The 17,163-nt window shown below is 35.8% G+C and overlaps 1 protein-coding gene across 1 annotated transcript in view; it reads right to left on the bottom strand.

Moving 5' to 3' along the window:
• Positions 1 to 577: 577 nt before the first annotated feature.
• LOC128998574 (uncharacterized) overlaps positions 578 to 17,163 on the bottom strand; it is a 33,391-nt gene continuing 16,805 nt past the window's right edge. Inside the window, exons 2-4 of the mRNA XM_054424769.1 lie at positions 5,638 to 6,764; positions 5,128 to 5,266; positions 578 to 1,461 (exon numbers count right to left, since the gene is read on the bottom strand). Coding sequence (XP_054280744.1) covers positions 1,126 to 1,461; positions 5,128 to 5,266; positions 5,638 to 6,752 — 1,590 coding nt within the window. The 5' untranslated portion in view covers positions 6,753 to 6,764 and the 3' untranslated portion in view covers positions 578 to 1,125. The remainder of the gene's footprint in view (positions 1,462 to 5,127; positions 5,267 to 5,637; positions 6,765 to 17,163) is intronic.

Below are 17,163 nucleotides of genomic sequence, written 5' to 3' on the forward strand. Positions count from 1 at the left end.
CAATAGCTGACAGCTGATACAGCGTGTGCTTGTGTGTGCACACACATGTGTCTGTGTGGGGGGAGGGGGGCGTTTTGGGTGGTTAATGGTAGGGGGAAGTCAATGAGTAATACTGAATCTACGGATTAATAGTTTGGTAGTATTTTACTATGATTGAGTATACTTTCAACTTTAAAAATACTGACTTGTTAAGATTAACAAATCTTAACTGTTTGAGAATTAGTTAAGATAATATGATTATCTATGTTCCAATGTGATTTGCCAAAATTTTGCTAGCGCTTTGTAATCATGCTAGTAAATAGAAGTTTTACTGTTTTTACTATGTATCAAAGTTTCTTATTCGTTCTTATTACAATATAAAACGACTAACTCCCATGCACGGGTTCTCCCATGTGGGATTAATTTTGTATATTTTTAAGTTATTCAGTTATCAACTTCTATTGTAATGTTATATTTTGTAAAAACTGTAAAAAATGATTATTTTATACAAAATAAAAGAAATTTTGATTTGATATTTTATTGTAGTTGCCATAACTGTTTTTATGCTAGCTAAGATGGAATGAAATCATAAGGCATGTTCAGTATCAAATAACAAAGGTTTTAATATGATCTTGTTAACAAAACAATTAACATTAAATGGTGGTTTATTACAAGTGAATATTCAAAAATGTATCACAAAACATTTTTTATCAGTCTTATATATCATAAGACAACTAGTTTTATATTCTCATGTCAGAAAAATGTCAGCTAACTAAAACTCACATAATTTTGACAAGAATTATTACTGTAATGTTAAATACAAAATGTGAACAGTATTTATGGACTCACAATATTTAAAATGTTACATTTCTTGCACAATAATTTCTTACAATGTGCCACTTACGTCAGGATTTCAAACAACACTGTACGAAATAAGGAACAGTCATTCCAACTGTTAAATAATAAACATAGGTAGCTAAAACACAAAATCCTTGATAACAAAACAAACACAACATGTAAAAGTTATTGATATAAAAAGAATGTGTCAAATAATATGAATATAAAACTTGTCAGGTCTAGGTGGTCTGATTTAATACTCAAATAAAACAAAGAGACAATATAATTACATTAAAAGTTGCAATTTCTTCAGAGGAAGTATTTGCTGCCACGGCCCCTTCCCCTATTGAATCTTCCCCTTCCTCCTCTGTCACTTCCTCCTCTCCCACCTCGTCCATCTCTACTTCCATAGTCTCCTCCTCCTCGCCCTCCTCTGAATCCTCCCCTGCCCTCACGATTCCCATTTCTGTCTCCTCTGAAACCTCCCCTACCACCTCTAAAACCACCTCTGCCTCTGCCACGACCACCACCAAAATTTCCACGGCCTCCGCCTCGCTGACCGCCTCCACCAGGTTCTGAGTTGTATTTTCTAATAAAGATAGATTTTCCATTCACCTCTACTTGCTCACTCAGGCTGATGGCTTTCTGCAAAATAAAGTTATCAATTTAATCTTTATTCACCAACATTATACTTATACTACAATTTTAAAAATTAAAAATTGCAGTAAACGCTCCTTTGTTTATAAACAAGTGGACCTAATAGGTTTTCTTTGCAGGGTACCTTTTTGGGTTGATACATTTTGGGATAAACTCATGAGGGGGGAGGTAAAATTCCAGGAGAGATAAGTCCAGTCCATAAACTTGTAAAAACAACTTAATTAGTTTCTCATTAAATTTACAAAAGTAACAAGATATGTTAAGTTCCACTATTAAGTGATTGCGGTCAGAATCCTACCCCCTTGGCTTTAACATAAAATTTGCTTTGGAGGGCAAGATTCCAGGGGAATAAAATTTCAGCAATCATGGAAGTACAAAGCTGGAAATATCACTTTTGCTGTGGCCATTAATAAGCGTTGTGGTTAAGCGGCTATTAATAAGCAATAAGCACAGAGTAAGATTATTGTATTTTCATTTGCAAAGTTAATATCGACACATAGCAATAATTAGTTGTTTATCTTAGGCTCAATTACATTTTCTTAATATATTTTACAGCTCTTTCAAGAATCATAATACCCAGGCCTAGACCTAATTATTTAGGAGGGCCTATATAAACTGAGTAACAAACAATGAGGTTATAATAGCAGCAAAGTCACTATCACCATTCTAGTTCATAAGATTTTGATTGCTTAAAGCATACAACTCAATAAATAAATATATGGGAAACAAAAAACATTGAAACCTGAATAGCCAACAATATAAGACAAAGATACAGAAAATGCAATGACATAATTTGAAACCAAGCAGGCCTACATAGTGATTAAACATTAATGCAAACAACAATGCTTGTGGTTTTGTCAATTGAAAGATAGAATGTCCATAAAAAGGGGTTAACTTACAAAATAAGACTGTAGATTATTTACATGTTTAATATGAAACCATAAACAGTTTTATGGCACTAGGCACTGGCCGCGGCAAATTGAATCTTCAAGCCGAAAGTACAAGTAAGAAGTGAAATTTAACAGCCATTGCGATCTAATAATAATTACCCTAGTAATAAAAAAAGAAGGAATAAAAGTGATACAAATTTTATGAGCTAGCTGCTGAGTCAACAGTTCTTGGAAGTACTTGACTTGACACTTGATTGTCGTGATAAAATATTAATGGGTTGAGATTGTTAATGGGATTTTTATTGCATAATTACTATAGTAATAAATTATGAAAATGTAAACAAACATCTGATAAACCTTTTATGTGCTCCTAACCAACTAGCGATCAATAAAATTATGGCCCATTAAAAATTTAAGGACATAGTCTGGCATTTAAGGACAATTCCCGTACATTTCATGGCCAATAAAAATTTAAGTACAATTCCCGGTTTTCCCAGATTTCCGGTAGGTAGACACCCTGGATTCTTAAAAAGGTTTATTATAGGAAAATTTAACTTTTAAAAATTATCTAGCTTTTTGGGGGCAGAGGAAATTTCACTTTTCAAGGACGCAAGACCTAAAGCCCTACAATCGTGCAAAATTTCAGATCTCCAGTTTATGTAGAAGTGAGTAAACGTGATTTAGACCGATGCACCTATAAAAATAACATTGGGGGGGGGGAGGAATTCGATATTTCAGGGGAGGGGGTTATTATTGTAGATGTCAGTTTTAAATAAGAGCTCAAGACCTACAATGGTGCCAAATTTCAATCTCCAGCTAATCTAAAAGGGGATAAACGTGATTTAGACCGATGCACCTATAGTGACTATAGGAAAAATATAAGGGGAGAAATCGATTTTGGAGGGGGGGAGGGGAATTTTTACATGGTTTATTTTATATAAAATAAATAAAAATAAATAAAAGACGTTTCTTTTATTTACTTTCCGTAAATTTGAGACTATAGCCTTACTCTTTATCTTATCAAAAATAATAGAAAAGATTGTAAAGGAGCATTTGATTAACTTCCTGAATAAAATCAATTTCTTTAGTAAAAAACAGTATGGGTTTAGATGTAAAATGAACACAAGTAATGCTTTGTTAGATTCTATGTCTCAGGTTTACAATGGAATAAATCAAGGTAAATGCTGTGCAGGTATATTTGTCGATGTAATGAAGGCATTCGACACAGTAGATCACTCTATTTTCCTGTCTCGAATGTATAAAACAGGTATTAGAGGGATCCCTCTCAAGTGGTTCAGTTCATATTTATCAGAAAGAAGCCGCGTAACTAGAGTAGGTGAATCTGTTAATGAAGTAGGTATTATTAAGCACGGAATTCCACAGGGTTCTGTATTATCTGGACCATTATTTCTTATTTATGTAAATAATCTTTGTGAAGGTGTATTCAATGGCAGACTAGTTGCGTTTGCTGACGATACTGCACTGTTTTACAGCAGTTCAAATCTAGAGTAACTTAGACTAGAAATGCAGGCTTATATAAAGATGCTAAGAGTGTGGTTCACAAAACACTTTATGGTCATGAGTCCTAAAACAAAGTACATAATCTTCAATTTGTCTCTTAACATAAGCTTTGCTGAGCCATTAAAATATCATTCGTTAAATTGTAAAATGGATCTACAGTGCCAATGTGCGGACATTGAACAGGTAAATTCAATAAAATATCTAGGCTTAAATGTTGACTCGAAGATATCTTGGAAAATACATATTGAGGCAGTTAGACAAAAATTATTGAAATACATCCGGATATTTTATACAGGGTGTTTGTGAACTCTCTCGAAAAAATTCACAGGATTGTTCCTTGGGTTAATACATGAATATTATACACTATAAAACATGGGTCACCGGAGCCTCGTTGTCCGGCTGTCCGTCTGCATGTGATTTCGAATTCCTTAAACGATTAACTTGAAACTTGGTACGTAAGTAGTGACAAGTAAGACTAATCTTTGCACAAAGTATCTGGTTTATAAGTTGTACCAATTCAAAATGGCGGTCATTTAAAATTTTCTTTCTTAAATAACTCAAAAACCATTGATTTTACAAAATATTTACAACAATAACTTTTTTAAGGCAATTTAACTACAAATCGATTGACACCTTATTTTTTAAGATTGGACAAATATCAACTGAGATATGGCAGCTTTAGTGATACGTGACCACTAGAGGTTAGTTGCAGTGCATACCAGAGCATGCGGCTTAAGTCTGCCACAACAATGCAACAGTCTCCGTCCGCTTTGCAAGTTATTTTTAAGCGATTTTAGATTATTATACCTTAGAAGTAAAGGAATAAAAGAGATTAACAATCTAAGTAATAAAACATTTATGTGCTTTGACTTGAATTCTTGGAAGTAAGATAAAATGATTATTGTCTGATAAAATGATAGTGGGTTTGGGACTTCTAATGAGTTTTTTATTGCTTCATTACCATAGCAATAAATTATGAAAGTCGTAAACAAACATCTGATAAACCTTTTATGTTCTCCTAACCAAAATGATTACAGAACATTAAGGTTTTTTTTGCTTTTTTGTTGCAAAAACGAGGTAAACCGGCAACCAACTTTAACAACCGACCCATCCCTAATCATCACCAAAAATGGACTTTAAACAAAGGATTGTCAATGTGTTAATTTAGTTGTTTTAACATTTCTCACATTTTGGATGGAATGGTAGGACAAAAATAATAAAATATGTGAATATTGTTACTTACTGTTACTGATTTCTGGTCTTTCAGGGTGACAAAGGCAAATCCTCTGCACTCCCCTGGCACTTCCCTGCTTAATGGAACATGGACTGCCACAATATTCCCCACATCAGACAAAGCTTCTCTCAAGTCATCTTCTGTTGAGCTGGAACATTTAGCATATAAATTATACTTATCACATACTTACTTTTAGAAAGAAAGAAAAAGTATTTATTGTAACCTTGGGCTGAATGGTGGGTCCTTCTCCAGAAAATGTGTGAAAATTAGACCTGTAAACTAAACTTGCATTTTAGGCTATTTAGAGTCACATAAGAGATTTTTAATTGTAGAACACAGATTTGAATTGTAAAAAATTCATGTTTTAAAGACAAAGGGGGGGTTCAAACCCCTTAACTTGAACCCCACCTGGATACGCCACTGATGGCTAGTACCTATGTTAGGACATAGCATACTAAAAAAAAAAAAAAAATGAGCCATAGAATTGCACATTAGTGGAAATGAACATAGCCTACTTACTTTGGTGCAAGACCGCCAACAAATATTTTGTGTTCTTCTTGGAATCGTCCATCTTTTTGGTCATCATTGGGTGTAATTTTGCGTTTCTTTTGAACAGGGGAAGGTTCCTCTTCTTCCTCTTCAGCACTTTCATCAGATGTTTCATTCCCTTCTTCGGCTTCATCATCAATAAAGTTTTTACCTTCAACATCAGAATCATCAGAGAGGTCTTCCTTTTTCCTCTTGATTGGTGATGATCCGATTGTTGATGCTTCTAGTGACAAGTAATGACTGCCCTGACTCTCCTGGCTATCTTGGCTGTCATTAGCATTTTCTTTTTTAGTTTTATGTAGTTTGTTATTAACAACTTCTTCTGAATCAGAATCACTACTGGCTTCCTCCTCATCATCATCATCATCTTCTGAACCAAAGTCCATGATTTTCGGCTTTGGCTCAGAGGAAGCCTTTATGTTTAGTTTTCCCTCTTCCTCCTCACTTTCTTCGTTTTCCTCCTCACTCTCCTCCTCAATTTCTTCATCAGTAGAGGGTGCATTAATTGATTTGTTTGATACATCTGTAGTTTGAACATCTTCATCATCATCAGATGACTCATCTGAGTCAGATTCAAACAAGTTGGTACCTTGTTGCTTATCTGAGTGAGGGGCGTTATTTTTACTCGGTGATTGTGCCGCTTTCTTTTTTTTTGCTGGTTGCTCTAAAGGGATAAATTCACCTGTTTTGTCTTGTTCTTTCCTCAATTTTGCTAATTTTCGTCGTGCTCTTTTGGACAGGGGCTTTTCTGTCGGAGTTTTGTCTACACTTGTTTTTTCTGGACTTAAGGTTAATGAGTTTTCAGATTGTCTTTTCTTATTTTTTCTATTCCTTTTCTTCTTAGATTTAGGAGTGCCAGTTGAATTTTGTTTTCCATTAGGGTGTTGAGGTTGAGGTGAATTTGTTATTTTCTTTTGAGGGCCTTTGGATGGAGTTGTAAGAGTATTTACCGTTTTAAAATTTTCTTTTATGGCCTTTTTTTTGCCTTCAGATACAGGTGATTTAGTTTTCTTTCCAATAACTGGATTTAACTTAGGAGTAGCAGGTGAATTTTTTGGTGTCAAACTCTTATTCTTTTTCCCCATTTTGATAAATACCTGAAATTAAAGAAAAATAAATTGAGGAAGAATACATCCACATATGATTTCTAGGCCTAATTAAAATCGTAAGAGTATGATACACCCACTACTGAGAGGAGCAAATAAGCAACAAGTATAATGAGTAGTTTTACACAAACGTTATCTTTGACTAAGTTACCAACTATCTCAAATTATTAAGATTTTTCAATCCCTTTGAGAAAATCATTATAATCAAATTAACTTAAAAATCCTAATATACAAATGGACAGCGAATTGGTACCTACTTAGGTTGTCTGTGACGCTTATAAAATAATACAATATTGTTCTAAAATTCTGTTTCTATAATAACATTTCTTAAAGATTTTGCTAAAGAAACAAATAGTTAAGTTTTGCAGATGGGCAGTTGGTTCTGCATATTTAAACTAGATGACACTAAGATTTCATATTAAAAGCAATGACAAATGCACCTTAAGATATTACCTATCAAAACTAACTTTTTTTTATAAGTTATAACAAGTTTATAATACTCTAGTGAATAAAGGGTGTCCTGTAAAAGGAATAGATTTATCAGATCAAAATATAAAACAAAAAGACTAAATTTTTTCCAAAAACACTTGTTTGAAAGATATCTGCCATTTTGCTTTTGTATTAAAAATTTGGAAACAAGTTTTTTGCCAGGATGTTAAAGAGTTTGTTATGTGTCTGTGCGCGTATTGCTGGGATTATCAAAAGGCGGCAGTGGAGTGAAGCTTCGGGTATCCTTGACTTTCTGAAGAGTCGAGTGGTGGACGGGAGTCAGTGAATGGCATATTAAAGTTGTGCGTTTGGATTTTAGTGGATAGTGTTGTAACGCTGCTTTATATGGGGGAGGTTTGGCTCAACTTTACCTAACGCACACATTCCTTTTTAAAAATATAAAAATAATAAAATTGATATTTATATTCATATTATTCTTTCAAACTTAAGCTTTAATGTTTAATTTCCCTTAGAAATGTAAAAAATCTCACAAATATATTTTCTGTGGCGACATTTGTTACCAAATACAGTAGACTCTTGATAATTCGAAATTGGTGGGCCAAGCATATAAATTTGAATTATCAAGAGTTTTGAATCATCAAGAGTTTGATTTATCGGGAGAAAAATAAACCATTCGAATTACAGAGAGTTCATTTGTTTAATACATACAAAGGTACAGCACGTTACAATAAAACATCATACCGTATTTTAATACACTTTTAAACAATCAACGGCTTATTTTTCAGTTACTGTAGTTGCAAAGAAATCTGTTATTTAGCGCTATATATTTTGCCAATAGCTGAACTATCAGCTGTCGACAACTACGTTTGTGCTCAAGGAGATGTCGCGCAATCTAGAGATCGGATTGCCAACTTAGAAAAACAAGTCAGCGAACTAACTCAGACTAGGGCCTACTGCTCTAACTAAACAAACATCAAAACGTCCAACACTAGCCTACCATGGGAACAGGATGTACTGTACTGTATAGTTTCCTGTTATAACAGGAAGAGATCACTTTGAATTATAGAGTGTTTTGCTGACTAAACTTTGAATTACTACGTGACTTTGATTTATAGTGTTTTTTCGACGAAACTTCGAATTACTGAGTTACCGTACTTCAAATTATAGAGTGTTTTTCCGACAAAACTTCGAATTACTGCGTGTTACAAATTGACCTGCCCTCTATCTGGACTTTGAAATATCAAGTGTATCAAAATGCATGGTAAAATTTTGAAATATTGAGAGATTCTCTAGGGACTGAGCATTCATTTTGAATTATCGAAAGTTTTGAATTATCAAGTGTTTGAATTACCAAGAGTGGACTGTAGCTGTTTGTCTTACCATAGTTTTTACTTCAATATCATGTTATAACTCATTGTTGTGGTTTGCCCCTGAACTGTTAAGACAAATTTAAAATAATAGTGGTTTAGTTACCTTTACTTTCGTCCCAGTTCAATAAAAAGTTGTAATATCTATAACCATGGTTTCGACGCTAGTTGCATCATGGTCACGTAGTTAGCAAGTCGAGAACTATCTTGTCATAGTCGGTCGCTTGGACGTCGTCATATTTACACAAACACGGACACGGACATAAACACACACGTACATTGATTAAAATAAAAAGTTCTCGTGGACATGATATCATTTGAGTGTTCTCCTGCCGGCTCCCGCGACGGTACAAATTAACTGTTCACCACAGGCCTGAGTTCCGTCCACGAGAACCTTTTATTTTAATCAATGTACGGGTGTGTTTATGTCCATGTCCGTGTTTGTGTAAATATGACGACGTCCAAGCGACCGACTATGACAAGATACTTCTCGACTTGCTAACTACGTGACCATGACGCAACTAGCGTCGAAACCATGGTTGTAGATATTACAACTTTTTATTGAACTTGGACGAAAATAAAGGTAACTAAACCACTATTATTTTATATTCATGTTATAAGCTTATAAATCTTTTATTTTGCTGTTTCCTTAACAATGTAACTGTTATTTAATCATTTATCTGATGTTTTAAAATGGTTATAAATTAAATTAGTTACATTTTAACTGACATAATTTATGTTCTTGTTTTATTATATTATTAGTTGCAATCTTATTTATTTGATTTGGGTGGTGGGTGGGGGCTTGCTCAAGCGTTACATAGGGGAGGGGGAGGAGGTTAAAATGAAGAAAAGGTGTGTTAGGTAATATGTGTATGGCCCCCTATCACACGAGTTTGTTTTAGGCATTCTGGGATAGTGAGGATGAAGCCCGAGTTACGTACACTGTACTGTAATGAGTTTAACCGGACACCAACCAGCTGATTATATAATGTATTTGGCAATGAGTGAGAGTGTTATGTTTATAAACAAAAACAGACTAGTGATTGTTAGTCCTTTAATCGGTGGTAATATTATAAGTATTTGATCGGATTAAGTAGTATGGTATTAAATTTGTATGCCACTCGTCCAAAATGTGTTTACCGGACTCGTATGGTTATCCCGGACTCGACATCGTCTCGCACGGGAAAGACCACACTCGTTCGGTAAACACCTATTTTCCGGACTAGTAAAGTAATATACTATTACAGAAACATTTTGTTATGGAAAGGAAATAAAATATGATACTTAGGTAGCGTAGGCATATGGTATTTTTACTACTTACCTAATTAAAAAACAAATTGTAAATTTTTTTGTTAATATTCTACGTTTTATATCTTAAGAAATACAATACAATACAATACAATTACAATACGATAAATCAGGAATTATCTTAATTTCTGTAGTTTAGGTCTACCGGTGACGCCAATGTGCCAATTTATGCTGCATTATCGGGGGGAATATAGCACCAAGCATGACATGAGTAATCTTCACCAAAGTATTACAACGTACGTCTTATAAATCAAATCAGCTGATTAAAGTAAAGATTTGTTCTGCAAATATTCAATAAAATGTCTATATGTGTCTATTTAGCAACGTGAAATCAGTAGTATATGGCAGTGTTTCACAGCAAGAAGCTGCATTGTTTATATTTTGATTCGTTACCAAGATTTTTCCATAACTAATTTTAGTAGACTAGTATTTTTTTCTGGCGCCCCAATTATCTTAACCTCAATTTTAATATTGCTTGAAAATAAACCTGAACTATTTCGGGATATATTTTTATTATTCTCCGGATGACCATACATGACTATTCAAATATATAACTACTAAATAGAAAACATATTATTTTGCAATCTTTTATCAATAATACTCATATTAATTGGTAACTTCCATACTTAGTTTATGAGGTTTCCCATAATTCAATCCGATGGTCTCGGGTCAAACACCCATTCGGGGAACCGAAATGTTTTGGAATTTGAGTGACGCATGCAGTACCGGTACTTATTTTTGCCCCTCCTCCTACTTTAGAACACATCAGATCGTTGTTCAATATAAGCACAACCCACATCGGGAAGCAGAAATGCGTGCGGTGGGTAACGGGATATAAGTATCGAAGTCACTAAGTTGTGGAAAGGGCATCTCTGAACCAGGAAAAGGCTACCTACCTACCTCGGCTATTGTGGGGTGGCCCACCTGGCCGACCATAATTCATTTCGCTTGGCTGCGCTCAACAAAAAAAGACTACTATACCCAATACCAAAAAGTAAGTTATCTATAAAAAATATTAACATTCATTATCATATTATGTTTTGTTTTTTCATGTTGATTATTTTGTTACTAAATTTAATGTAATGAATAATCATATAGCTTAACCGTATCCTATTGTTGTATTATTTTGCTAAATCTATTATGTTGAAAAACAGTGTTGAAAAAATACAATACATCACAAATAAATCATTGCATTAGAGATTACAGCATATAGATTTTTAAAACCGTATGAAACCCCCTCATTTGCACTTAATAGCCCTTAGAGCAAAGCCATTATTTCCAGGAGTATTTTAAGACAAAGACAAATAAAACTGAAATAAGACTGAAATAAAAATGAATTACGTATCATTGATTTCAGATTAGGTCTATAATAAATTATTGTTGATTCTGCATTGTGCTTCAGGTACGTCCGATCTAATCAATAGCTCAAATGAATGTTGGTATTTCACTGAAGGTTCTTAGACAAAACCATATAGAATAATAGAATGAGAACTGCTAAAATACAGGGTTTCCATAAAATAATGGTGCCTGTAAAACTGTTATAAGACAAATTAAATTACTTCTGTTGGTATCCCTGTATCTAGTAGCTCAAACAGTTTTGTTCGCATTTGTTAAAACAGCTGTTTTGATTGTTGTACTATTCAAAACACTTCTTAATCAATAAGTTGAGTTTTTTTCGACCAACATGTTTTCAGATCAGGAAAAAGCTAAGTGTGTATTGTTATTAAGTGAGTTAAAGTCAGTGACTTTTGTGCAACGGGCATTTCGAAGAACATTCAATAAAGCTCCGCCTCATAAAAACAACATTATTCATTGGAGTAAGCAATTCATAAACACTGGGTCAGTTAAAAAGCAAAGAAGACCTGGTAGACCACCAGTATCTAACCAGACAGTTGAAAACATCAGCCTATCTTGTGTTAGAAGTCCAAAGAAATCCCTCCCTCACCGTAGTCTTGAATTAGGAATACCTGTAAGTACTCTTCACAAAGTTTTACACAAAAGACTCCATCTTCATGCCTACAAAATTCAACTTCTTCAAAAAATAAAAACAACAGATTTGATAAAAAGAGCAGGATTCGCTACATTTATGTTGAACCAAATGGCAGAAAATGAATCATTTTTGAATGAAGTAGTTTTTTCAGGTGAAGCCACATTTCACATCAGTGGTTGTGTTAATAGGCACAACGTAAGAATTTGGGGAGATCAGCATCCTCATGAAACTTTTGAAAAGGAAAGAGACTCACCAAAAATAAACGTTTGGTGCGGCCTGTCCAGAGAAGAAGTAATTGGGCCATTTTTCTTCGCTGAAAAAACTATCAATGGAAATGTTTACTTGGACATGTTAGAAAACTATTGTTTCCTCTACTTGACGACATGGAAAATGCAAAAAGCCTTTATTTTCAGCAGGGTGGAGCACCTCCACATTATAAAACAATTGTTCGAGATGCTTTAGATGTTAAGTTCCCGAACAGGTGGATTGGAAGAGGCGGTCCTATAGCATGCCCCCCCAGGAGCCCGGACCTGACTCCATGCGATTTTTTTCTTTGGGGTCATGTAAACAACATAGTATATGCTCAAACAATTTGCAATTTGGACCACCTAAGGGAAAGAATCATTCATGCAGTTTCAACGGTGACAAAAGAAATGTTGCAAAATGTGTGGGCTGAAGTAGATTATCGTTTGGACGTCTTCAGGGCTAGGAATGGTGGCCATGTCGAACTTTATTAGATATGTATAAAATCTTTTTAATGTAAGGAATCCAATAAAATAAATAGTTTTTTTGTACCTCTTCTCATTATCTTTTTATTTCATAATTAAACCGCACCATTATTTTATGGAAACCCTGTACATCTTTAATTAACGTAAAAATTCAAAAAAATCTAATTTATATTTTTTGGTCGAGTAATATGCCTACAGTAGATAATGAAAGATTATGCTTGATGGCAAATGTGTTTGCATAGCTTTAATTTAAGACCAAAATTATGAAAATCGGTCGGGCAAAAGAGCCAGAACGAACTTGGAAAAGAAAAAAGCTATTGCAAATTGCAAAACTCATCTGTAAATAAAAAATATTGTTTTTTTATATATTTTATTGGTATTTACTCTAATTAAAGGTGTATTTCACCAGTTCTAATTACATTGCTTGCTTACATTGCTTGATTGGAAGATGACGGCCGGTGATGGAAACTTGGTGTGTCCACAGTGCAAAATTATTGTAAAGGGCGATGATAAAGGGATTCAGTGTGATGGAATATGTGATGTATGGCATGTTAACATTGACGCAAAAAGTTTTAAGAAGATAACTGACTTAGGATCCTTGGTGAAATGGATCTGCGAGCCCTGTGCCAACAAGCTAGCATCCATGAAGAAGCAATCTATAGGAGCTCTTGAATACACTGCACTACACCAGTTGGTAGGAAATCTTGTTGGGCAAATTGATGGGATTAAGGATTTGAACAAAATATTGAATAACAAGTTGGAGAAACTAACCAATAAATATGATTTACTTAACATCAATTTTATTAAATTATTTGAGTTTAAGGCTAACAAAACTGAACAGGAAAAACTGGTTCATGAAACCGATTTGCCTATCGAATCACCCGATGCGACCATTGATTCGATGAATGATATATCGAACACCAAAATACCAAATACCAAATTATCAAATGCTGAAATCAATATAAACGAAATTGAAATGGCAGGTCTCCCTAAATCAACCCTATCTCAGCCCGAAACTTCAACAAATGACGTGGCAGGACCATGGGTGAAAGTAAAAAGTAGGAACAGAAGTTATGCTTCAGCTGTAAAATTAACCAATGGAAATACACGAAGACCTACGGATCTAAAAAACGGCATCAACAAATCTCCCGTTAGACGAAGTGTTGGCAACACTGAAACCAAGGAGAAAACAAAAACAAATTCCAATATTGTCATCGGAACTTCTGATGAAAATGGATTAATAACTGCTGGTCAGAAGAAAGCCTGGATTTTTGTAGTGTGATTAAAAGGTGACACAACAACTGAAGCTGTTAGTGACTTTGTTAAAAAAACATTTCAAAACATTGAAGTGACAACAGAAAAGTTGGAAACCAGAGGAACAAATGCAAGTTTCCGTCTCTCAGTCGACTTCGACCGAAAGGATGAGTTGATAAATCTTGCTGTTTGGCCTAAGAACACCCTACTCAAGCGTTTTTTATTCCGACGAGTGACAAACAAACCTCCTACGTAGTAAGAAAAGACAACCCACCATCAAATCCAAAGCCTACAGATGAAAATATTGTCCACACAGATCCAAAGCGTAAAGACATTACTATTTGTGCTTTAAATGTTCAGTGTTTAAGGAACAAAAGTGAACTTGTGTCTATTTTTGCTGAAGAAGCTAAATGCGATATTCTTTGTATATCAGAGCACTGGCTGGCAAATGGTGAGGAATGTTATTACACTAACCTAGCTAACCTCAAACTTGCTAATATCTTTTGTAGAAGAAGTGAAAGACTCCATGGTGGCGTTGCTATTTATAGCACCTGTGACCTAAATTATAATTAAATAGACACTGTGAGATTTTGTGTTTAGCTCCAACTAGAGGTTACTGCCGTCCTGTTGTCAGACCTCTCGGTTGTTGTGTTATCTGTGTACATATCCCCAGATGGCAAAGTGGATATTTTCCTTTATCTGCTTGACTCCTGCCTAAATTATCTGCTAAATGCTCGCAAACCCCAGAAAATAGTCCATGTGGAGATTTTAATATTCACCTCGAGTGTCACTCTAGAGACGAGGAACTCTTCTCTAACCTGCTTCGTAGCTATGGACTATATTTCACCACCAGACAACCAACTCGTGAGCAAGCGTGCCTTGATTCCATAGCTACCAAGGTCGACTCCTGGGACTGGGAAGTGTGCATAAGGGAACCTGTTGTGGCTGACCACAGTGCAGTTCTGGTAACAATAAACTCTAACAAGGTAAGCCCCTGCTCAAATAAACCTGCTTGGTATGCAAAGTATGTTGCTGCTAAAAGATCTATAAACGATAATGATATGCCTCTATTGTGTCACAAATTGCTGCATGCTGTTAGGGCCATCTCAAATGCAGAAAATTGTCCTGAGCCTAAGGTAGCTTTTAACATCTTTTTTGATAATTTCACGGACAGTTTCAACCAAATCTTCCCTCTCAAAGTCATGAAGGCCAAGCCCTGTTCCAGTAACAAAACTCATTCCGACAAATCCTGGTACACCCAGGAACTGGCCAAACTACGTTCTAACATATGTATTCTTCACGATTTTTATAAGACGTCTACTGTCCCTGAACGGAAAGACTCCACGCTTTATATCTTCAAACCAAACGACTCTATCGTTGTAAAGTAAACGAAGCAAAAAAAGGTTCTAATGTGTTCAAGATAAAAGAGGCGTCCAACACCTGTAAAGCAGCATGGGACATTGTTAATTCTCACAGGTCTCCTAAACCTAAAACCGTAACAGCGGGTTCCCCTGATGATTTTAACAATTTTTTCTCAGAAATAGCTGACAAAGTTGTGGCTGATTTACCTATTTTGCAGACTGACCCAGCGGACCCTCTACTGGATGTATCATCAGTTTGCAGCCTAAATCATTGGAATCAGGTGAGCCCTAGTTTAATTATTAAACTAGTTAAAGGTTTCAAAAACTCAAATAGCCAGGATGTTTTCGGTGTCTCTTGCTCTGTTTTGAAGGCTGTCATCCACACCATCGTGGACCCACTCACGACTGTCGTAAACCTCTGTCTGAGAAGCGGCTGCTTCCCTGACACGCTCAAGACTGCACGAGCCATCCCAGTAATCAAGAAAGGTGACCCCTCACTGCTGTCCAACTACAGGCCTATTGCCATACTGCCTGCCCTCTCTAAAGTCATAGAGTCTGTTATTAAGATACAATTAATAAAGTACTTTGAGTCTAATCACCTACTTGCAGATGCCCAACATAGCTTTCGGGAAGGACGATCTACCACACCGGCCCTCTCTAGCTTGGTCGAACAAATTGCAGACTATGTGTGACCTAAGTAAAGCATTCGATGCAGTATCACATAAAATTATTGTGTCCAAGCTTAAGAAGTATGGGGTAACTGGCGTGGTCCTGCAAACTATTATCTCCTATCTAGAAGGTAGAAAGCAGGTTGTCTCTCTCGGTGGTGCGACTTCTGGGGTGAGGCTTTTGAGACATGGAGTTCCCCAAGGCTCGGTTCTAGGTCCCCTCCTCTTCACTATCGTCATTAATGATCTGGCCTTAAACAACAAAACATTGCTTTTTGCTGACGACACCACACTGGTCACCAGAGGCAGGGATCTAAACTAGCTAAGTGCCGACGCAGAATGCCTTCTGTTTTATGCAAAGGAGTGGTTCAGCCAGAATCTACTCAAAATAAACGACGACAAAACACAAACACTGCTATGCACACTTAAGCCAAACTACTTGGGCGAGGAAGCCGTCAAACTCCTGGGATTCTGGATTGACTCCAGGATAAGTTGGAAACAACACATTAGCCAGGTATGTGTTAAGCTTGCTAGATTAGTATATCTTCTGAGGAAGCTGACATTGGTAATATCTAAGCCATACTTAGTGACGGTAAACCATGCTTTTTTTCAAAGCCACGTAAGCTATGGCATCACACTCTGGGGTCATACAGCTGCAGCACATGACATCTTGCTCCTTCAGAAGATGGCTCTGAGGGTGATTACGTCCGCCGGATACCGTGACCACTGTAGGCATATCTTTAGGGATTTAAAGATTCTGACCGTCTACAGTCAGTACATCCTCAATAGCCTGGTATTACTTAAGAAAAACTCAGCAACACTTGTTCGACGTGAGGACCAACATTCATACCAGACAAGGCATGCCCATTTACTTGACCTGCCAAGATGCCATTTTGCCTGGACCCAGAAGGGCTACCCTTAATATACCAGCAAGCTCTACAACAATCTGAAGTGCGTGAGTTGGACGTGAGAGCTTTTAGAGACAAACTGAAGGACTATTTGGTGTGCAGACCTCTCTATTCGTTGACTGAGCTAGAGGACACACCACTTTTTGGTAACCCGCCGCCATCATAAGTTTTTATTGTTCTTTTTTCTAGTTATAAGTTTGACGCAATCTATTCCGACATTGTCGGTCACCGATGCAGTGTTTAAGTATCAAGTATCAAGTAAGTATGTTTTAGTCTAAAAGTATTCAGTGAAATACCAGCTTTCATTTGACCTATTGATTAAATTAAGATCAGATGTACCGGTACCTGAAGCACGC

This window comes from Macrosteles quadrilineatus, unplaced genomic scaffold (assembly GCF_028750875.1).
Source record: "Macrosteles quadrilineatus isolate MER2022 unplaced genomic scaffold, UCM_ALF_1.0 Scaffold_7__1_contigs__length_78375512, whole genome shotgun sequence".
Taxonomy (NCBI): Eukaryota; Metazoa; Arthropoda; class Insecta; order Hemiptera; family Cicadellidae; genus Macrosteles; species Macrosteles quadrilineatus.